The following is a 23,778-nucleotide window of genomic DNA, read 5'->3' on the forward strand; positions in this document are numbered from 1 at the left end:
CTTGTTTCTCACACCCGAGGTTGAATTTTTGGGCAGAAGGATTGCCGCTAAAGGAATCCGCCCAACAGAGTCCAAAACAGAAGCAATTCGCCTGGTACCCACGCCCCGGAATGTCTCAGAACTGCGCGCCTTTCTCGGGCTACTCAATTACTTTGGGAACTTTATGCAGAACTTAAGCACGCTGCTGGAGCCTCTCCATGTGCTACTCAGGAAGGGTTGCGATTGGTTTTGTGGGGACGCCCAGGAACGTTGCTTCAATAAGGCACGCAACCTTCTGTGTTCCAACAGTGTTTTGACTTTCTTTAACCCAGGTAAAAAGCTAGTTCTCACATGTGATGCGTCAGCGTATGGGGTCGGGTGCGTTTTGCATCATGTCAATAGTGCGGGCAAATTACAACCCATAGCTTATACCTCCAGGTCACTTTCGCGGGCAGAGCGCGGATACGAATGGTAGAGAAGGAGGCGCTCGCGTGCGTGTACGGTGTCAAAAAGATGCACCAATACCTTTTCGGGGCCAAGTTCGCGTTAGAAACCGACCACAAGCCCCTCACGTTCCTTCTATCCGAGAGCAAGGCAATAAACCCCAACGCCTCGGCACGAATTCAATGGTGGGCACTCATGCTGGCGTCCTACGACCATAAGGCACAGACCAGGCACAGACAACTGTGCCAACGCACTCAGCAGGCTACCCCTGGCGACCACGGAAGAGCCTGACGAACAGGACTGTGAGATAGTCATGGCAATCAATGCCTTTGAGTCCACAGGTTTGCACATGACCGCTCGCCAAATCAGAGCCTGGACGGCCAGCGACCCCATGTTATCCTTAGTAAAAAGATATGTCCTAACCGGTGACTGGGCAGAGGCTCGCAATGCCTGCCCCGAGGAATTAAAACCCTTTCACAGGCGTATGCATGAGCTATCACTACAAGCAGACTGCCTGATGTGGGGCAGCCGAGTAGTCATGCCTCTGCGAGGCAGAGAGGCATTTATCTGGGAGCTCCACCGTGAGCACCCGGGGATCGTTCTCATGAAGGCCATGACCAGATCCCACGTCTGGTGGCCTGGTATTGACGCAGACTTGGAGCTCTGCATCCGAAGGTGCACCATTTGTGCCCAACTCAGCAATGCCCCCAGGGAGGCTCCACTGAGCCCCTGGCCTACCAAACCGTGGTCGCGGGTGCACGTAGACTATGTGGGCCCATTCATGGGCAAAATGTTCCTCGTAGTTGTAGATGCATTTTCAAAGTGGATCGAATGCACCATTTTAAACTCGAGCACAACCTCCACCACTGTGGAGAGCCTCGCAACCATGTTTGCAACACACGGAATCCCTGACATATTGGTCAGTGACAATGGTCCGTGCTTCACCAGCGCAGAATTCCAAGACTTTATAATTGACCACGGCATAAATCACGTCAAGACGGCACCATTCAAGCCGGCCTCCAACGACCAGGCGGAGAGAGCAGTGCAAATCATTAAACAAGGCATGCTTAAAATCCAAGGTCCCATGCTGCAGGGTCGCCTGTCGCGACTGCTGCTGGCATACAGATCTCGTCCGCACTCACTGACTGGGATCCCCCCCACGCAACTGTTGATGAAAAGGACTTTAAAAACAAGGCTCTCATTAATCCTCCCAGCCATTCACGAAATCGTTGAGGCAAAGCACCGTAAACTGACTGAGTACCATGACAGACATTTGAGGGGGAGATGGAATGAGATAGGGGACAAAGTGTTTGTACTAAACAATGGCAGGGGTCCCAAATGGCTTGCAGGGACAGTAACGGGCAAGGAAGGAAACAGGCTACTGGTAGTAAAAATGGACAATGGCAAAACTTGCCAGAGGCATGTAGACCAAGTCAAAAGCAGATTTACCAACAACACTGCGGAACCAGAGGCAGACTACAATGTGGAACTCGCACCACACCTGGTGGACAGACAGAGGGAACAACCTGAGGAAAGGGCAATCCCAACAGACAGCCCAGGCGAGTCATCAACAATCACACCAATCGAAACAGACAGCCCAGGCGAGATACCAGCAACCACACCCAAAGAAAAACAGACACCAAGGCAAACAACTGAACCACAACTCAGATGCTCCACGCGAGAGCGTAGACCACCTGAGAGACTGAATTTATAAAGACAATAAGACCTTGGGGGAGGGTGATGTCAATATAAATTATTATATATAACTGTATCCTAACATGCTATACATTACTGTAATAAGATATGACCTGTAACCACCAGCATACCTTATCACCAGGGATGCACTTGCAAGAGACAGGTATATAAGGACAAGTCTCAGGCAAGTGCAGCATTCCAGAGTTGTGAAATAAAGGTGCAGGTCCAGAGTGACCTTGACTTCACTATATGACTCGTGTGAATCTGTACTGAGGGGACAGGACTTTACACTTTCCCCCGCTTCTCTAGGTCCTTCCCCTGGTAATAATGCAAGCTGCTTTATTAACTGTGGCCCTGAGTGAGCACCAAAGATTACAACTATGATTCGACCAAGCAGAGCCCTGGAAGTTGTTTCAAAACCTACTACCTTTCCCCGCTGATTCCCTCAAGCTCACAGAATCGTGTGAACTCTCTGTTTTTTCGATATGTCCCCCGATTGCCACCATCCCAGAATATTACACCACCATTGGGCAAACTTATTAAGATCCTGAAGCGGTGCAGGTCCCACTTCACCAAGGATAGCTCTCATGTCCTGTAACTTTACCCCTCCTCGCTCATACCAGGAATCCCCAAAACCACTTAAGGTAGTATTCCCTTCACAAGCACCATAGGGAGTAGAGGAATCATGATCCTGCTCTTGCCTTGTTCGCCCGAATATGCTTCCCCCACTCTCCTCTTTACAGAAGGTCGTGTTGTAATGTTGTGGAGTGTGAAGCGTCTGAGTAACCGAAGAGGCATCTAACTGCTCCGCCTCCGTACCTACTGTTGCCATGCGAACCACACGCGTTTGAGGCTCTGAAGTCGGAGAAGGCAACGGAGGTGCGGAAGGGAACGGTGGGCATTCTCCCTGTCCCTTAATCCCCTTTTCAACTCTCAGACCCGGGGAATCCTCTGAATACCACCAGGCCTCATCAATTGCTGTCTCCACTGGGCAACCTAATACCTGCTGCACTCCCATCTACAGCACAGGATGCAGGGAGGTAGGGGCCCATTTTAACTATGATGTTTGTTCGGGTCTCTGTCATTTTCGCATCCTGCAGCTTAGCTATTCCTTTCTCTAGCTCTTGATTATGGTTCTGTTCATCGGAAAGATGTTGATCCAGCGTCAGAACACTCCTGACTGCCCAGAGTGCCTGAAATCACCAATTCTCTACTTATTTACTTACTGCTGTTAGCTGCTCTCTGAGTTCTGAGACTTCCCTATTTCTAGCCTCAATCTCTTCAACTAACTTTTGAATCCACAGTATTAGACACTGCAACACTAATGCTTTTCTCATTTTATCACATTTTAACCCTAACACTTTAATCTTTTTTAATTGGACACTCTCCACTAAGGACTGCCGTGTGTCTCTCTATCCTCCTGTCATCATTTTCTGTCCTATCCCGTAAGGTACCCCTTTCGACTCAATCCACTTATTAAGAAATGACCGGACCTCATCTGGAATATTCCCTGATCCTCCCATTGCGAACTGGAGATCCCTTTAAGAGAATGCTCACCCCTCAAACTGATGTGTGAGAAACACTTCTTTGAAAAACTCAGCCAACAATCTTTTGAAAATCACATTGGTGTCTTCGAACAACTCAGCCAACTTTCTGCTTCAGGTCGGGGTCTTCGAATAAGCCAACGAACTTTTGAAAATCACGTCAGAGTCACCAAATGTTGTAAACAGCTGTCTTGCACTTTTTGCTTTGTTGCTTTAAACCTCGAATTACACACACACTCAGTTGAAGTAAAGGCAGGATCGGGTCTTTTATTTAGACATCCATACTAAACAAACCCAGTATGAAAGTTACTGAGAAACTTCACAAAGGCAGCTCTCTGCTTATGACACACCTTCCAAGATTTCAGTGCCGTGTCCAGTGTCTGAACTCTCATCTTTATACTAAAAAAGCCTTTGAACTTTTATAGTACATTTAAACAATTGTCCTGAAATCACGGCTAACTGCTTTCTGAATTACTATACACAAACCAGATCGTTTAACATACAGACAATGTCATATTATTATTCGCATAGTACCAAGGTGCACTCAAATACAGACAATATCATGAATTACTATACAAAATTCAGATAGTAACAAGTTACACTCAAATACTCAACATGGCACCATATCATCTAGCAGCCTGTTTCGATCCAAACATCCAATCTTCTTGTTTTTAATCCAAACTTCAATCTTCCAACATTTAACCTCTTTTGATTTCTCCAGACTGCGCCGAAGCAGAGTTCAGAAATGCAGGCTTGTGCTCTCACATTCTTCCACTTCTCTTTTCCTCTCGGCAGGTCTTATCTGGGTAACATTTGTATGGCCATTTGGGTTCATTCAACAGAATTCCCCAATTGTAGTCCTTGTTTTTGAACACGACATCCGTAATAAATGTCCACAATTGCTTGATTCAAACTCTGTAGCTGTTGAAATCTTGTACTCCATTTCTGCATTTCTTTCTTCCAAATAGCAGCACGATTAGGGTCACAGTCGGGTTGCTGCAGACTCAGATTCTCAGGATACCATTTTAAAGTCCGTTGGTCTGTGATCACCATATCCATTTTCACTTAAAAGTCAACTTTCAATTTTTGGTGTTTCCAACTGAATTCCATGCTGTTTACATTCAGAAATGTAAATTCACAATCGGTGTCCTCGACCAAGTCTGTTGCCCTCTGCACAGTTTTTAACAATTCCCTCTGTTTTGTGGGAGAAGTGTAACAATATAGAATAAAGGATGACGGAAATGCTGTGTAGTCAGTCGAGAGACCCAGTTCTTCTCTCAGTTCATCCTTAAGAACTGCTGTAATTTTCTCTCTCAACATTTGCAACGTTCCAACTTCTATTTCACATCCCTTTAGATCATGTTTATAACTCCCACATTTGAGCTTTTCACTGAACATCTCATTAGTTCTGAGACAACCCATTCCTACAGAAACTTTAAATGCTTCTGAACAAACTTCTCCCACTGCTTGCATCTCTGACTGTTCAGTAACTACTCCTCGTGCATCTGGGGTGATGGGGTACTGTTTTTGAAGAGGGGAATCCCTTTCCTCAACCTTCATTTGTCTGGCAGATCCTGTGTCAATTACCCGCTGCCCTTCCACACATGCCTCGATAAGGGTATGGCCACCCCTATCCTGAAGTAAGGGTCCGAAAGAAACGATGTGTGTGGTTGAGGCACGGCATCCCGATAGGAATCCTCCCTCACCTGCGGAATCTACCCCCGACCTCAGCAACTGAACCGAGGTATCATTCCTGTCTGTGACACTAGCTTCTTTTTCCTGATTCTTCAGTTTTTCTTTCAACTTTTTCAATTCTTTAGCCAGTCTATTCCTGTCCTCTATCAACTGACGGTCGGGATCCAGGCAGCACCTGGTCCTGCTTTTTTTATGCTGCTCTTTGTGGGATTCATCCACTCAGGCCCTTCTACCTTCCATCGCTATAACCCCTGTCTCATTTCCATGACTGAGATACCTGCAGCTCTCTGATACAAACTTTCTACCCTTACCAGGCATCTACTTCCAGAACTACTGAAGGGGGTTGGAGAGTCAAAATGATCTCTCTATGTATATCATCTCCGTAATGACTGATAGCAATCCGATTAGTTACCAAACTTTTACATAACTGGAATATACTTTCCCCCGCTTCCCTAGGTCCTTCCCCTGGTAATAATGCAAGCCACTTTATTAACTGTGGCCCTGAGTGAGCACCAAAGATTGCAACTATGATTCGACCAAGTAGAGCCCTGGAAGTTGTTTCAAAACCTACTACCTTTCCCCGCTGATTCCCTAAAGCTCACAGAATCGTGTGAACTCTCTGTTTTTCCGATATGTCCCCCGATTGCCACCATCCCAGAATATTACACCACCATTGGGCAAACTTATTAAGATTCTGAAGCGGTGCAGGTCCCACTTCACCAAGGATAGCTCTCATGTCCTGTAACTTTACCCCTCCTCGCTCATACCAGGAATCCCCAAAACCACTTAAGGTAGTATTCCCTTCACGAGCACCATAGGGAGTAGAGGAATCATGATCCTGCTCTTGCCTTGTCCGCCTGAATATGCTTCCCCACTCTCCTCTTTACAAAAGGTTGTGTTGTAATGTTGTGGAGTGTGAAGCGTCTGAGTAACCGAAGAGGCATCTAACTGCTCCGCCTCCGTACCTACTGTTGCCATGCGAACCACACGCGTTCGAGGCTCTGAAGTTGGAGAAGGCAACGGAGGTGTGGAAGGGAATGGTGGGCATTCTCCCTGTCCCTTAATCCCCTTTTCAACTCTCAGACCCGGGGAATCCTCTGAATACCACCAGGCCTCATCAATTGCTGTCTCCGCTGGGCAACCTAATACCTGCTGTCCTCCCATCTACAGCACAGGATGCAGGGAGGTAGGGGCCCATTTAACTATGATGTTTGTTCGGGTTTCTGTCATTTTCGCATCCTGCAGCTTAGCTATTCCTTTCTCTAGCTCTTGATTACGGTTCTGTTCATCGGAAAGATGTTGATCCAGCGTCAGAACAGTCCTGGCTGCCCAGAGTGCCTGAAAATCACATTGGTGTCTTCGAACAACTCAGCCAACTTTCTGCTTCAGGTCGGGGTCTTCGAATAAGCCAACGAACTTTTGAAAATCACGTCAGAGTCACCAAATGTTGTAAACAGCTATCTTGCACTTTTCGCTTTGTTGCTTTAAACCTCGAATTACACACACACTCAGTGGAAGTAAAGGCAGGATCGGGTCTTTTATTTAGACATCCATACTAAACAAACCCAGTATGAAAGTTACTGAGAAACTTCACAAAGGCAACTCTCTGCTTATGACACACCTTCCGAGATTTCAGTGCCGTGTCCAGTGTCTAAACTCTCATCTTTATACTAAAAAAGCCTTTGAACTCTTATAATACATTTAGACAATTGTCCTGAAATCACGGCTAACTGTTTTCTAAATTACTATACACAAACCAGATCGTTTAACGTACAGATGATGTCATATTATTATTCGCATAGTAACAAGTTACACTCCAAATACTCAACATGGCACCATATCGTCTAGCAGCCGGTTTCGATCCAAACATCCAATCTTCCTGTTTTTAATCCAAACTTCAATCTTCCAACTTTTAACCCCTTTTGATTTCTCCAGACTGCGCCGAAGCAAAGAATTCAGAAATATAGGCTTGCTCTCCCACAGTATGAAAATACAGTGAGTAATCAGGAAGGCAAATGGAATGTTGGCCTTTATTGCAAGGGGGATAGAGTATAAAAGCAGAGAAGTCCTGCTACAACTGTACAGGATGTTGATGAGGCCACACCTGGAGTACTGCGGCAGTTTTGGCCTCCGTATTTAAGGAATGATCATCATCATCATAGGCAGTCCCTCGGAATCGAGGAAGACTTGCTTCCACTCTTAACATGAGTTCTTAGGTGGTTGTACGGTCCAATACGAGAACCACTAGTTGGGGCAGATAGTCATTGAGGGGAAGGGGTGGGTGGGACTGGTTTGCCGCATGCTCTTTCCGCTGCCTGCGCTTGATTTCTGCATGCTCTCGGCGACGAGACTCGAGGTGCTCAGCGCCCTCCCGGATGCGCTTCCTCCTGGATGCGCTTCCTCCACTTAGGACGGTCTTTGGCCAGGGTCTCCCAGGTGTCAGTGCGGTTGTTGCATTTTATCAGGGAGGCTTTGAGGGTGTCCTTGTAACGTTTCCGCTGCCCACCTTTGGCTCGTTTGCCGTGAAGAAGTTCCGAGCAGAGCGCTTGCTTTGGGCGCCTCGTGTCTGGCATGCGAACTATGTGGCCTGCCCAGCGAAGCTGATCAATTGTGGTCATGCTTCGATGCTGGGGATGTTGGCCTGGTCGAGGACGCTAATGTTGGTATGTTTGTCCTCCCAGGGGATTTGTAGGACCTTGCGGAGACATCGTTGATGATATTTCTCCAGCGACTTGAGGTGTTTGCTGTATATGGTCCATGTTTCTGAGCTATACAGGAGGGCAGATATTACTACAGCCCTGTAGACCATGAGCTTGGTGGCAGTTTTGAGGGCCTGGTCTTCAAACACTCTTTTCCTCAGGTGGCTGAAGGCTGCACTGGCGCACTGGAGGCGGTGTTGGATCTTGTCGTCAATGCCTGCTCTTGTTGATAGGAGGCTCCCGAGTTATGGGAAGTGATCCACGTTGTCCAGGGCCATGCAATGGATCTTGATGACTGGGGGACAGTGCTGTGCGATGAGGACAGGCTGGTGGAGGACCTTTGTCTTGCTCATGTTTAGCGTAAAGCCCAGTAAATACGTCGACTATGTCCTGGAGTTTAGCCTCTGTATGTGCACAGACGCAGACGTCGTCCGCATACTGTAGGTTGATGACAGAGGTTGGGGTGGTCTTGGACCTGGCCTGGAGAAAGGTTGAACAGCTTCCCACTGGTTCTGTAGTTTAGTTCCACTCCAGCAGGGAGCTTGTCAACTGTGAGGTGGAGCATGGCAGCGAGGAAGATTGAGAAGAGGGTTGGGGCGGTGACGCAGCCCTGTTTGACCCCAGTCCGGACGTGTATTGGGTCTGTAATGGATCCGTTGATAAGGATCACGGCCTGCCTGTCGTCATGGAGTAGGCGGAGGATGGTGATGAACTTTTGGGGGCATCCGAAACGGAGGAGGATGCTCCATAGACCCTCGCGGTTGATGGTGTCAAAGGCTTTTGTAAGGTCAAAAAAGGCCATGTATAAGGGCTGGTACTGTTCCCTGCATTGTTCCTGCAACTGTCGTGTTGCAAAAATCATGTCTGATGTGCCCCGTAGGGGATGAAATACGCACTGTGACTCCGAGAGGAGCTCCTCGGCCACAGGGAGAAGACGGTTGAGGAGGACTCGAGCGATGACTTTCCCAGTGGCTGATAACAGGGAGATTCCTCTGTAGTTGCCGCAATCGGACTTGTCTCCTTATTTAAAGATGGTCATGATCATTTCATCTCTCAGATCTCCCTGCATGCTCCCCTCCCTCCAGATGAGAGAGGTGAGGTCATGTATTCACGCCAGTAGTGCCTCGCCGCCATACTTCAGTGCCTCGGCAGAGGTTCCATCCGCTCCCGAAGCCTTGTTGTTCCTAAGCTGTCTTATGACTTTTTCTACCTCATGCAATGTTGGGGTTTTACTGATGTGGTGGCGAGTAGCATGCTGCGGGATGGAGTCGAGAACACTCAAGTCAAAGGCTGAGTCTCAGTTGAGGAGATCTTCGTAGTGTTCCTTCTAGCGTGCCCTGACTGCCTCGGTGTCTTTGATGAATGTTTCCCTGTTCTTGGCCAGCAGTGGGATGGGGCCTTGGGTGTTTGGACCGTAGGTGGCCTTGACTGCAATGAAGAATCCTCGCACATCATGGCTGTCGGCCAGCTGCTGTATCTCTTATGCTTTCTCCATCCACCACCTGTTCTTTAGGTCCCGGGTTTTTTGTTGGACCTCAGCCTTGAGGCGTCTGTAATGCAGCTTTGCTGCTCCGGAGTTGGGTTGTTGCTTAAGGCTCAGAAATGCCCTGTGTTTGCAATCTATTAGCTCTTGGATCTTCTGACCATTCTCATCAAACCAATCCTGTTTTTTTCTTGGTCGAGTGACCGAGCGTTTCTTTGCAGGCATTAGTTATGGAGGCCTGGAGAGCAGATCAAGCGCAATGAGCATTCTGAGTCTCGGGGTCATCAAGGCACGCCAGGTTAGCTGTGAGGCGCTGGCTGTATAGGGCTCTCTTAGCTGGGTCTTTAAGTGCCCCGGCATTGACTTTTTTGCGGCACTGCTTCTGCTGCTCCCTCCGCTTTGGGGCTATGTTGATGTCAATGACGCATCGGATTAGGTGGTGGTCCGTCCAGCAGTCGTCAGCTCCTGTCATGGCGCGGGTGATGTGCACATCCTTGCGATCCCTGGCTCGGACGATGACATAGTCGAGCAGGTGCCAGTGTTTGGAGCGAGGGTGTTGCCACGATGCCTTGTATTTGTCCCTCTTGCAGAACAAGGTGTTGGTGATGACAAGTTCATGTTCTAGACATTTTGTCAAGAGTAGGGTACCACTGGAGTTGGCTTTCCCTACCCCCTCTCTGCCACTCATGCCTCCCCAGAGGGCTGTGTCCTTGCCGACCCTGGCGTTGAAGTCACCCAGGAGGATCAGGGGACACGGGACAGGGATTTTTCCAGGTTGGAGTAGAAACCCTCTTTAGTCTCATCTGTTGCATCGAGTGTTGGGGTGTACGCACTGATGACTGTGGCGCAATGATTCTGGGATAAGGTTTGTCGAATGGTCATGAGGCGTTCGTTAACCCCACAGGGGGAGTCTTTGAGGCGGCCGATCAGCTCGTTTTTGATGGCGAAGCCGCCTCCATGGAGGCGGCATTCTTCCTCTGGTTTCTCTTTCCAGCAGAAGATATACTTGCATTGGAGGCTGTTCAGAGAAGGTTCACTAGTTTGATTCCGGAGATGAGGGGGCTTGACTTATGAAGATAAGTTGAGTAGGTTGGATCTATACTCATTGGAGTTCAGAAGAATGAGAGGTGATCTTATTGCAACATATAAGATAATGAGAGAGCTGGACAAGTTAGATGCAGAGAGTATATTTCTACTCATAGGGGAAACTAAAACTAGGGGGCATCATCTCAGAATAAGGGACCACCCATTTCAAACTGAGATAAGGAATTTCTTCTCTCAGAGGGCTATAAATCTGTGGAATTCTCTGCCCCAGAGAACTGTGGAGGCTGGGTCATTGAATATATTTAAGGCAGAGATAGACATATTTTTGAGCGATAAGGGAATAAAGGGTTATGGGGAGCAGGCAGGGAAGTGGAACTGAGTCCATGATCAGATTAGCCATGATCTTATTAAATGGTGGAGCAGGCTCGAGGAGTCAAATGGCCTACACCTGCTCCTATTTCTTGCGTTCTTCTGTTCTTGAGCTGAGAGGTCAGGAGGTTGAGGAAGGATAACAAATATTGGTCAAAGTTACAGAGAATGATGTTCATGATTTTGGGTAGAGATGCTTTTTTGTTATGCGGGGGGAGAGGGGGTGGCAGGGCGGGGGATGTGGAAAAATGACTGAGGGTTTCAAACTGGGAGTTATGGGAGAGATAAGCTTGGATCTGGGAGGTGAAAGATATTCAAGACTTTGGTGGTGAAAGGGACACTGATCTACCAGTAGTTATCAAGAGAGGTAAAGAGGGGAGTAATGATGGCAGTTGTGAGAGGGATAGGACTAGGGCTTGAAGAGAGGGAATCATTTACAATTAAATCAGCTAGGATGGGGACCAGGATGGAAATTTAGCTGGTCAGGAGTTTAGAGGGAATGGGATTTTGGGTGCAGGAAATAGATTTCTTGGATGAGATGAGATTAGAGCTGTTGAGGAGGAAGGTGAGAGAAAAATTGAAGCTCAGAAAGAAAAGAAAGACTTGCATTTATATAGCGCCTTTCATGATCACTAAAAGTCCCAAAGCACTTTTCAGCCATTGAAGTACTTTTTAAAGTATAGTCATTGTTGTAATGTAGGAAACGCGGCGTCCAATTTATGCATAAGCTCCCACTAACATCATCATCACCATAGGCAGTCCCTCGAAGTCAAGGATGACTTGCTTCCACTCTAAATGTGAGTTCTCAGGTGACTATCACTAACAGCAATTTGATAATGACCAGTAATCTGTTTTTTTTAGTAATGTTGATTGAGGGATAATTATTGGCCAGTACAATTAACTCCCCTGTTCTTCTTGGAAATAGTGCCATGGGATCTTTTATGTCCACCTGAGAGAGCAGACAGGGGCCTTGGTTTAATGTTTCATCTGAAAATGACAGTGCAGCACTGCCTCAGTACTGCACTGCTGTGTCAGTCTAGATTTTTGTGCTCAGTTCTCTGGAGTGGGACTTGAACTCACAACCGTCTGACTCGGGGCGAGATTGCTACCAACTGATCACGGCTGACATTCAGGGCAGCAATAGGAAGGGGATGGGGGTGGGTGGAAGTGAGGCTTAATGGGGAGAGGAAGGGGAAAGTGTCAGATGTAGCTGAACAGATAGTCTCTCTCTCGGTGACAAAGAAACCCATATGCTCCTTGCACTTATTGTTAGAGGTGAGAGTGGAGGGGGCAGGGATAAGGATCTTAAGGAGGCAGTTGGTAGTAGAAGAAATGTTATGTATGTATGTAAACCGTACCAAAATGTAAGACTTTCCACTAGGGGGCACACCTGTGGGAGATCTGTGCACCCTGGGGCAAGCAGGTATAAAAGGTGATTCACCATACTGCTTCCTCACTTTGGAGTCTGAATAAAGAGACCAAGGTCACAACAGTTTGAGCTTGCGATATAGACCTGTGGATTTATTCTGAACTTAACAAATTGGCGACGAGTAACGGATCACGAACTTTCACGCGGTAATGGCTGCCGTTAGTATTCTTGAGAGATTTGTTGAGGGTGATGATTGGGAAGCCTTCGTTGAGTGCCTCGACCAGTACTTTGTGGCCAACGAATTGGACACGACTAAAACAGAGATCAAGCGCAGGGTGATTCTCCTCACTGTATGTGGGTCATCGGTATATGGCCTCTTTAAAAATTTGCTGGCACCAGTCAAAATAACGGACAAATCTTACGCAGAGCTGTGTACGCTGGCTACGGAACACCTCAAGCCAAAGGAGAGCTTCCTGATGGCCAGGTACCACTTTTACACGCATCGTTGCTCCGAGGGCCAGAACGTCGTGATTTTTGTCGCCGACCTACGACGCCTTGCGGGGCAGTGCAAATTTGCAGGATCCTTGGGGGAAATGTTGCGGGACCTTTTCATGCTTGGAATTGGCCACGAGGTCATTCTTCGCAAACTGCTGTCTGCCGAATCCCTAGATCTGAGCAAGTCCATCACGATAGCCCAAGCCTTCATATCCACGAGCGATAACACGAAACAGATATCTTCACAAAATTGAAGCTCACCGTCAAGTACCGTGCACAAAATAATGTTTTCAGCAGGCAGAATGGTACAGGGCAGGGCCCACACGATTGCAGAGGCCAGACCTAGGCCTAGAGTGACTCAGAGTCCGCCGTGGGATGTGAATGCGTATCCATTAGCACCATGTTAGCGCTGCGGGGGCAGCCATAGAGCTCATCAATGTCGATTCAAGCCTTACCTGTGCAAGGGCTGTGGAACAATGGGGCACCTCCAGCGAAGGTGCAAACGATCTCTGACTCACCACGTGGCAGAGTCAGGAGAGGACGACCGATTCAGCGAGGATCACGATGAACGGGCAGGAGAGGCAACTGAACCTGAGGATGAAGAGGAAGTATATGGGATACACACCTTCACCACCAAAAGCCCTCCAATAATGTTAAAAGTTGAACTTAACGGCACTCCAGTCTTCATGGAACTAGACTTGGGGGCGAATCAATCAGTTATGAGCCAGAAGGCATTCGAGAGGCTGTGGAGCGACGAAGCACAGCGACCCAAGCTGATCCCGATTTAGGCAAAGCTGCGCACCTACACCAAGGAACTGATACCAGTTATTGGTAGTGCGGACATAAGAGTATTCCATGAGGGAGCAGTGCACGATTTACCACTGTGGATTGTTTCAGGTGATGGACCAATGCTGCTTGGCAGGAGGTGGTTGGGGAAGATTCGATGGAACTGGGAAGACCTCTGCCTACCTTCTCTGGTGAACGAGGTCTCCCCTTCTCAAAGGCTGAGCAAACCCCCACCTTCAGCTGAACCAGGCATCAAAGTGCAGATCCATTTGCAGATCCCCGAGGCACAGGCCGCTCATCACAACCACGAGGAGGTAAAATTCAACTGAGCAGTGGTACAAATGCGGTACCCACCACCCGAAGCCGACGACCTCTTCGCGACGTTGGAAGAAGCTCCAGGTCGACCATGCGGAGTGGGACTCCAGCCAAAACGATCCAAATGCGTCTTCCTGACGCCAGAGGCAAAATACCTGGGGAGGAAGATCACGGCAGTTGGCATCATGAACACGGACAATAGGGTGTCCAGACCACGGGACGAGAGTCCGTCCCGACCACGGGATGACGGTGCATCCAGACCACGGGACAAAGGTGCATCCAGACCATGGAACGAGAGAGCGTCCAGACCATGGGACGAGAGAGCGTCCAGATCACGGGAGGTCACCGCAACAGAACGGAGGAATGTGTCGCCCAGCAAGGAAGACAACTGGTTTGGGGCAAAGGTAAAGGGGCGGCTGCTGTGAAGGCCAGGAACCCACTATGCTCCAATAAATTGTGAGCACTATGTAACCCTTGTGAGTGGTCTTTCGCGGCCAATGATGCACGATTATATGGGGTTGGGGGTACCTTACAACAAGCCAAAAGTAGCGGGCGAACATCAACTGGCCGTATATGTATCTGACAAAGTATTCGTAGCAAGTGAGATGTTACCACATGGGGTCGGGAGTATTGTGCAGCAAGCAAAAGTAGCGGGCGAACCCCAAACGATTGAACATATATCCAATAAGTTAAACAAAGCAGCAATCTGTGTTCATGGGACTAAAGAGACGTACCAAAGAGTGTCCCAATATGTGCTCGAGTCAGACAAGCTGCTCATCCCACAAGCTTGGGAGAGCAGAAGCACCATTATCAATGCGTTGTTTCGAGAATGTCTAACACTGTCTGTGCACTGTAACATGATCCGCCACGGGCCAGGCACTGAGAGCGGCACTAATGCCCTCAATTGGCTACTATTGCCCACCACCGGGGTGGAAACGGTGCAGCCTGCAGACCCACTCGCAGTCGTGGAAGTGCTAGAAAGCGAGGGGTCAACCGTAACGGCCCCCCAGCTTAGGACCTGGACCAGCCAGGATCCCATGTTACCACCTGCTAAAGGTGAACTGCTAGACAGGATGTGGCAACCTATCCGTCGCAGAGACAAAAGTCCCATCCCAACGTTGCAAAGTAAGGCAGGGCGGCTACACACAGTCGGTGGTCCGGGGCCCCCATACTACAGCCCAAGGTCCACGGGGACCACTAGGCCTCCCGCCACTACCGAAAGTCTCAAGGCCGTTGTGGCCATCCTGGGCTTGCCAGACCTCAGGGTCCGCAGCAATAGCCTGGAGCAGGCAGCCCAAATCACTAAACCTAGCACCACGTGTGTCACGGTAGACTCCCTACAGACCCGGCTATCCGGGGTGCTACGCAGTCACCAGATAGAATCACTCATAATCGAGCCTTCCATATGCCATCAGCAGAGAATGCACCATGATCGCACGGCCCCGCCACGCGACATCAGAATAAGTAATGTAGACCATGTTCAGGGCCCCAGTTGGGCCGCTAGCACCGCATTAGCCAAGGGGAGGGAATGGAGAGTATGTGATGAAAACTGAGCATTTGATTGTGAAACCATGTATCGGGCTAATGAGTAAAATATTTGGACAAGATCAAACTGCGAACTACAGATAACTAGGAACCACTGTGAAAGGACCTGCCCCCAGCGATCCACTAACATGATCAACTTCGCCGTCAACCACAAGGATGAACCCGCCACATCAGGACTTCAACCCAGGCGATCGACCCGGGGACATGGAGCGCCAGATCGCCTCAACTTGCAAATAACTTGCACATAAGACTTTGGGGGGGGGGGGGGAGTGATGTTATGTATGTATGTAAACCTTACCAAAATGTAAGTCTTGCCACTCGGGGGCACACCTGTGGGAGACCTAAGGGTCACCTGTGCACCCTAGGGCAAGCAGGTATAAAAGGTGATTCACCATGCTGCTTCCTCACTCTGGAGTCTGAATAAAGAAACCACGGTCACAACAGTTTGAGCTTGCAATACAGTCCTGTGGATTTATTCTGGACATAACAGGAAAGAGGCCTGGATTTATATTTGCCTTTGAGAATTATCCTATTGTAGGGGAGTTTTGGCAAAGGAAATGATAGAGCTTATGTGGTAAAGCCAAATCTGTTGTAGATGGCTGTGCACCAGATATGATCAGGTTTGTGCCGTTTGGACCTAGTAAGTGAAGATGGGGGCTGTACTGGAGGAACAAAAGGGATGGAAGACACAAGGGCTAGAAATTCTCCAGCATGTCTGTATTTGATAAATAACGATATTTTTGTGAAGAAATAAGAAAAATGTCGCCATTTTTTAAGGGGATAAGTTTGTCCAAAAAATACCACTGTCATTAAAAAACGGAGTTGCTTTTAGGAATTATGTTAATACCGCTTTACAGCAAGGCCGATATCGCCAAAAATACAGGGAAGAAAACACAAAAGAAAATTTGGAAAAATAAAAAATGAGAGAACATTCACAAAAGCCTTAAGAAATGAATCGCTGAAAAAACAATGTTTTTTAAACTTCAACTTACCTTTTTCGTAGGTCTTCTTACTTACCGACATTTTTTAGGCTGCAAGTTCATTGTGTATCATGACATTTCTGGATTTATGCTGTTAATATGAATTAATCACGCCACAACCATTTAGGGCTGGTAATTCGTGTCGTAAGGACCCTGCTAATTATTTGATTTATGGCCCTGGCATGCCACTCAACCTAGGAGGCCCAGAAAGTGTCACTCCTGCAAGAAGTAAATTGTTCCTGGAGAGTTTTTAAATTTTATTTTTTTCTTTTCCTTTCTGTCCCTTTCTCTCTTCCTTTGAACCAACTCTCTTCCTTTCCCTCTCTTTATTTCTTTCTGTATCTAATTTTCTTGCCACTGTTGTTCACTTTGTTTCTTTTTCACAAGATCCCAGATGTCCCGTTGAGTTCCTATTATCAATTCGCATTTCTAGTAATTTGCAATGCAAAAATATGAGCTGAAGGGTGAGGTAAAAAATCTAATTCACGCTGCTTGCCGTGAAATGTGCCGCGTTAGCAATTTCTTGGCTAATACATCATCATCATCATCATCATCATATCACAGATAACTTGCTTCCACGCCAAAAAGGGATGAGTTCACAAGTGTTTCAATGAAGGATCTAATATTCCAGGTCCCGAACTACATGTTGAAGGGTGGAAGATGCCTATGCATGGATTTTTTTAACGTATGGTGGCCGTACTAGCCATTACACGAGCTTGACAGAGCTAGATCTTGGTCCAGTGGCAAGGATTAACCAAGACGACTGGAGACCAGCTCTGCTGCATGGATCTAGTGCACACACATATTGCAGTGTGGGCTGGCCCGTGCTGCCCCTGGGCCCTCGCCTCTTCTGGGCCTTGAACTCACACGTCTCCTGGGCCCTGTCACGTCGCTCTGCAATCTCTCGCTGCTCTTTCGCCCCGACCTCGCCGCTCCTTCACCCCAACCTCGTTGTTCCTGCTGTACCTGCCCACTCTCCAATCAGCAACCTGATCTTGGTGACGTCCAATCCAGTTGCCCTCTTCACAGCCGTCGCCCTCCTGAACTGGCTTGCGCTGTACCTTGAAGTACTCCACGATGCTCCTTTGAAGGCCCTGACCTGCTGATGGTCCTTGCAGTTCAGGGCCGCCGCGCCGAATGCCGGGCCGGGCTCCACGCTGCTCCTTTCAAGGCCCTGACTTGCTAATACAGTACTTTACTGACTTTGCTTATTTAGCGTACACCTATTGACATAAAGGAGATGTCTAAGAATGACTTTGTTTTCTTAAACAAAGATAAAGAATGCTGGAAATACACAGCAGCACTTGTAAGAGAAAAAGCCAGTGTCTTATAACATTTCAGGTGTGTGCCCTTCAACAAAACAGAAGACTGACTGATACACTTTTTAGTAAGGTTGCAAAAAGAGAGAAATAGGTACAACCTTCATTTGCTTCATGCCAGTGAGTACTTGAGATGTGGTAAGGGTGTGTTGCTACCCAGCGAAGGAGAGACAGGTTGACATTTGTGATGGAGACCCATTGTCAGAACACTGTGTTAGCAGACATGTGAGTCTGTGGTTTGACTTGAATTTTTTTTCTCTCCCATGACTGATGAATCTGGCGTTGTGTATAGCTTACATTTTTTGTTTTTATTTGATTATGTGCATTTTCAGTTTATGTTTTTCTCTCTATTCTCCCTTAATTTCTCACATTCTGTTTGTGTGAACCTCTTGTGCGTGTTTCCTGCCACGTGTACATTCTTCTTTTATTTTTCTGCATCATCTCACTGATAATGTTTTATATCATGTAACTAGCCCTCTACAGAACAAATTGTAGATCTCTCTATGATCTGTGTATCTGTTAATTCCCTTCCTCCATTTTTTGGGCTGTTTGTTGTTTCAGACTTCAATTCTGATGAAGGGTCATCATCATCATCATCATCATTGGCGGTCCCTCGAAACGAGGATGACTTGCTTCCACGTCAAAAAAGGATGAGTTCACAGGTGTTTCAATGAAGGACCTAATATTCCAGGTCCCGAACTACATCCTGAAGGATGGAAGATGCCTGTGCGTGGACTTTTTTAACGTGTGGTGGCTGTTGCACACCAGCCACCACACGGGCTTGACAGAGCTAGGCCTTTATCCAGTGTCAAGGATTAACCAGGATGACTGGAGACCTGCTGTGCTGTATGGACCTAGTGTGCACACATTTTTTTTTTTAATTCGTAGCCAATCGTTCCAATTCTTTGTCAAATCACAAACGGCAGAGGTCACCTTGCACACGCCAAGGATCACTCTGCGCCAATGCTCTTAGCCAAAAGGCCTAGAGCCACTGCACCGTTCCTGGAAGTACTGCAATACCAGGTTCGTGCCATGGAGGTGGATGGGTCAGGTCCCCCACACACCTCCGTGGAGGTGGATGGGTCAAGCCACCCCACCCACCTCCTGTGTGCACACATATCGCAGTGTGGGCTGGCCCGTGCTGCCAGTTGGTCATTATCCCCCCATTCACCACCCTATCTTGAAGGGTATCCACCCCAACATTATAGTATGTCTTTTTCCACACTTGCTGACTGACTTGTTATTTATATCAAGCATTTTTATTTCATATTTCCTGCATTTGTAGTTTTCCCTTTTATTTTATTTTCCCGCTTAGGAATCATTTTGCAATAAAGGGGGTTAATCAGAAAATCGGATGTGTTCCAATATCTGCAACTACTCCGAGAAACCTTCCTGAATGTCCACCAAATCGGTGACATACACAAGGCACGTACAGTGCGTGAAACGCGTAAGGGCCGCGCAGCCCCCGCTTAGCACCATGGGCTATTTTAAAATGGCGGTCCACTCGAACATGGCTGGCGAGTCGGTCCATCGTTTGTTGGATGTGGATAGTGCAGAGGGCGACAGCTCGGAGCAGGTACCATGGGGTCGGGCAACCGAGCAAAGCAACCGGGAAGCCACCTGTCATTCTAGAAGTATCGGTTATTCGGTGCACCCCGGCGAGCTGATACTTAGTTTAAATTAGGGCCGCGGCTACAATGTCTGGAGCCGATGTGAGAGGTTTTAACGGGAATGTTTACTTCGGATCCACTCCATTTCGATGGTGGTTGAACGTGTCCAGGATTAGATAACACCTGCTATAAATGGGAGGGGGAAACAGGTGATGCAAGGTCAGAACTGTTTACGATGAGACCCGTAATTCCTGACCCCTCTACATAATAGTGATTTCCAAGAATCGTGTTTATTTTCATTTTTTGTTTACAATTAACATTAAGGGTCATTTCGGATGCTCTGCTTTACAGCACTTCACCTGAAGTGTCCTTATCTGGGTAAATTTGTGTGTGCATGTCATAACAAATATTTATCGCAATCGAGAATTATAAAATGGGTGTTAGAATGTATGTGCGTAACTAGGCCCAACGTGCTTTTCGTAGGTTTGGTTTGGTTGTAATCCTAATCCAACATGTTCTTGGATTGTACTACACCACTTCTGCTATGTTGATAGTTTAATGACCGTAAATAGAAAGAAATAATGCTGAAGTATGACTGTGTTGCATACTAAAATAATTAATTTCCACTAATCTATTCCAGTGGTGGTTATTTGTCAATAAGCAAAATGAGTTTGCTATTTGAATATTCATTTCATCGTGTTAGAACATAACATATTATGGGAAATGGGTGGTGGGATGACCTGCACAATTAGATTTATTAAATTTTCAAAGTGTCGAAAGAGCTCTAAAGAATCATCATTAGATGGTAGGCAATTTTTGTAACTAGGTGTTATAATTTTAAAAAGAAAAAATGCATTTTTGTTGCAGATTTAAATATTCATTTCATGTTCAATATTATGAATCCAACACTAGGTTAAGAAATAAGCGCAGAAATTGTGTTGACCAACCAAATGTCACCAACAATTCAAGTTACATGTATTGGATGAGATATAACACTTTGGCTTGAAATATATTGGTCATGGGAGCAAATCAAGGCCACATATATAGATGTAATAGAATTCAATTGCCAAGATGCTAAAAATCCAGCAATCTCCTGAAATAAGAAGTGAATTTGACTAATTCAGTTAGTATAAATCAGTGATTCTGGAAATAATCTGAAATTTGCTCAATGGAACGTTGTTATTTGGATGTCTTAGATCACACACCCACTGGTGAACTTTGATGTATGTTAATCTCATTGGACAAACTTATCTGCAAAATGAATTTGGAGTGTAGAATGTTGCGGTGTAGGGGTTGTCACAGTTGTGTGGAGCGGACTAGTTGCGCCGGATGCTCTTTACCTTTCTGCCATTGTTCATAAGTTTATATGTAACCTTCAGGGCTGCTGACCGAGGGCCGTGTGGCTCTTTGTCGGCCGATGCGGATTAGATGTGCCAAAATGGCCGCCTCCTGCGCTGTAAATTTCTATGTTTCTATATGCAGAGAATGTCAATTTGTTAATACTTGTTGTTTAACTCGAGCAAATTGCATTGTATAAAAAAAAAGTGCTCTTTTTACAAATACTGTATAACAATCGTCAATTCTTTCTACTAAAGCCAGAGAGTTGGCAAGTACAATAGATGTTGTGATATCCTTTCTCCAAAGAGGTCTGCTTATTTTCAGAGTTAAAATTACTGATTGTAGGAGTACAGTCTTTGCTAAATTACTTGGTATAATAACAATGTACAAGATTATTTTCATTCCTGTGTGATTATGTTTCATTCATTTGTACTTGTGAAATGCATTTAATTTTGAAGAGAAAATTTTGCCTTGAATTATTGACCTTTTTCAGGCATATTCTAGGACACCCCGTAATGATGCTGAAGTGTACAGATGTGTGTGTGCAAAATATTCGCCACAATAAAAGGGAAATATTGAAGGAAATGCTTGTTGTAAGTGTGTTTTCCTCATGTTAATGTCACTAAATGATTCAAAGCATTAGTATAGACCAATACATTGTACAAAGACAGAGCAGCAGTGGTGAAACAATAGGGGTCCTCTTTATTATAGAACATTCTAAATTTGGTCATGTACAGTATGTGATGTGAAACATTAAATGAGAAGTGCTCACTATTGTGCTCTTTTCTTTCTCGGCAGCTGGAAAATGAAAATCGGGGCCAGATGGATTTATATGATGATTTGATTAATGATATAATAGGAGTGCCTTTAAATAATGGATTAAATCCTGAAAAGAACATTTATGATCTCCTGCCAAAGTGGTCATCGAATAATATAGTTGTCCCAATTAAAGCTGCCTCATCTAAGCATTGCGTTCCAGATGTTCCACTTCCTAAAGAGAGGATTCTGTTGATTGGAAATCTGACGTGGGTGAGCATTACTTTTTGGTCTCAATGTTATGACCCCACAGAGCTGTAGGGTGACATAATGTGATCACATTAAATTTGTCCAGCTTAATGAATTGATGGGGATATTTCAGGCAGTTTGCTGGCCAGCTATTCTTATCATAGACAGCTAATTGTTAATAATTAAAATGACTGACTTATCATATTGGGGCCTGATGCAGTATATTACTATATACTAAGACCTCCTTGGTTTATAAAGTAATGGTATTGATTATCATTTTGCAAGATATGATGTTGCAAAGATAGATTTCAGAGTAGGTAGAAACTGAAGGATAAAATGGGCAAACTGCTTTGCAGAAATGGAGACACTCAATGTTAGCTTTGATAATATATAGGGAGGTTTTCAGGTTGGCTGCAGAGTCAGCATTGCGCTTGTGGTTTCTGCCCGACATGGCAGTTGGAGGCCTGACCAATTTCAGGTTTGGGCCTCATTAACATTTTCTTGGTGAGCTGTGGGCACCAATGTTTCTGTTGAGCTGTGCAGGGGTCTGGAGATCCTGCACAGCTGGCTTAACTGCTTTTAAATCGATTAAAACCGTGCATGTGGGGACATTTGAATGGGGCGTGTAGAGGCAGCGCATCCAAAAACAACTTGGACGTCTCACTGCAGCTAGCCAGTTTCATTGGGATGAACACTGTCCAGCTGCTACGTGCGGCCAGTCGGCAGTTAAGGCCTGTTTGCAATGACAGGGATTTTGTGGGGGGGTGTCGTGCGGATGATGATGGGAATTGTTAAAGGGACGTTGACAGTACCTGAGGCGAAGGAACCACCTACATTGTCAGCCAGCATCGGTCCAGGAAGTGAAGTTGGATGGTCAGCAGTTCAGTGAGAGTGAGGTCGCGAGTGCATGAAGTGGATCTCGTGGATGGGATAAGCTTAGAGAAGGCATAAGGGCAGATAGGAGAGAAGCTGTTTATTTAAAAAAAAAAATGTTGGGGGGGGTTTGGCCTGCTAGCCAATGGGAAGCGGAAGAAGCAGCTGAACCGATGGTTTCAATCGATGATCAATAAGTCTATCGGTGTCTCACCCTTGCTGGAGATGAGGGAAGCGAGAGTGTTTTAAGGAAATGGTTGGTAGTGGAGAAAAGAAGCCCGAGGGGCATCTTTCATCTCTAGGATCATATTGGCATAATGTGTGCAGGTTTAGCAGAGGAGAGTGAGCCTGATAACACTTGATGTGGTTCAGCTAGATTTGGAATTGATGGGTAAACCAGTTGTGTGCCAGATATACTTAAGTTTGTGACCCTTGGACTTGAGAGAACAAAGATGAGGACCGTACTGGGGGATTCACAGGGATGGGAAAGAGTAGGGATTTTACTAGTGATCAGGGCATCAAGAGCTTGACATAAGGGGGTGTTTATTCAGATTGACGGCAGTAGAAGTATTGTGGGAAATGGAGGACCAAAGACTAAGCAATTGGAGTTTAGAAAATACCATTTAAACTTATTTGGGGGGGATTTTTTTCCAGAAGCAGACACAGAAGGAAGTGGGGAATAGAGAGTAGGGGGATATGGGTAGTAAGGGGTACAAGCAAGTGGTTGGAGCTGGTCTTGGCTGTGATAGTGATCACTGGAATAGAGAAGCCATGAGAGATGTCAAGGTCAAGAAGGTGGATGTGAGTATGGGTAAGAGAGTTTATATTGGGTGAGGTCAGTGAATTCAGAAGAGAGAAAGCAATGGGAGCTGAGAGAAAAGTTGAAATTGATGAGTTGCTCAGTGCAGAGGCTGACGGAAGAAAGGAAGGAGAAACTTCGGGTGAAGCATGGGATCAGTAGACAATTTTTAAAAAAGAACTGCGAGTAGTGGAAGATGAGGAGATGCTGAAAGAGAAGTAAGGGGAGAAAACAGTATTTGATGATTAGGGCCACAGCGCCACACTGGCAGTTTGGGTAGGGCAGTTGGTAGAAAGTATAGCCAGTCGGGGTAGCTTCAGAAAGGGTCATGGTGTTGCCACCCATGAGCCACATTGCAGTCAAAGCCATGTCAATGCAATCATCCACAATAA

General features: G+C 46.5%; 1 protein-coding gene across 4 annotated transcripts in view; it reads left to right on the forward strand.

The window, feature by feature from the left end:
• Positions 1-23,778, forward strand: part of LOC139227911 (cleavage and polyadenylation specificity factor subunit 6-like) — a 68,718-nt gene that overhangs the window by 9,912 nt on the left and 35,028 nt on the right. Inside the window, exons 1-3 of one of the 4 annotated variants that reach the window (XM_070859060.1) lie at positions 19,266-19,337; positions 21,203-21,302; positions 21,508-21,738. In XM_070859060.1, the coding sequence (XP_070715161.1) occupies positions 19,303-19,337; positions 21,203-21,302; positions 21,508-21,738 (366 nt within the window). In that variant the 5' untranslated portion in view covers positions 19,266-19,302. The other 3 variants (XM_070859062.1, XM_070859063.1, XM_070859061.1) reach the window with 3 other exon arrangements.

This window comes from Pristiophorus japonicus, chromosome 17 (genome assembly GCF_044704955.1).
Source record: "Pristiophorus japonicus isolate sPriJap1 chromosome 17, sPriJap1.hap1, whole genome shotgun sequence".
Lineage (NCBI taxonomy): Eukaryota > Metazoa > Chordata > Chondrichthyes > Pristiophoridae > Pristiophorus > Pristiophorus japonicus.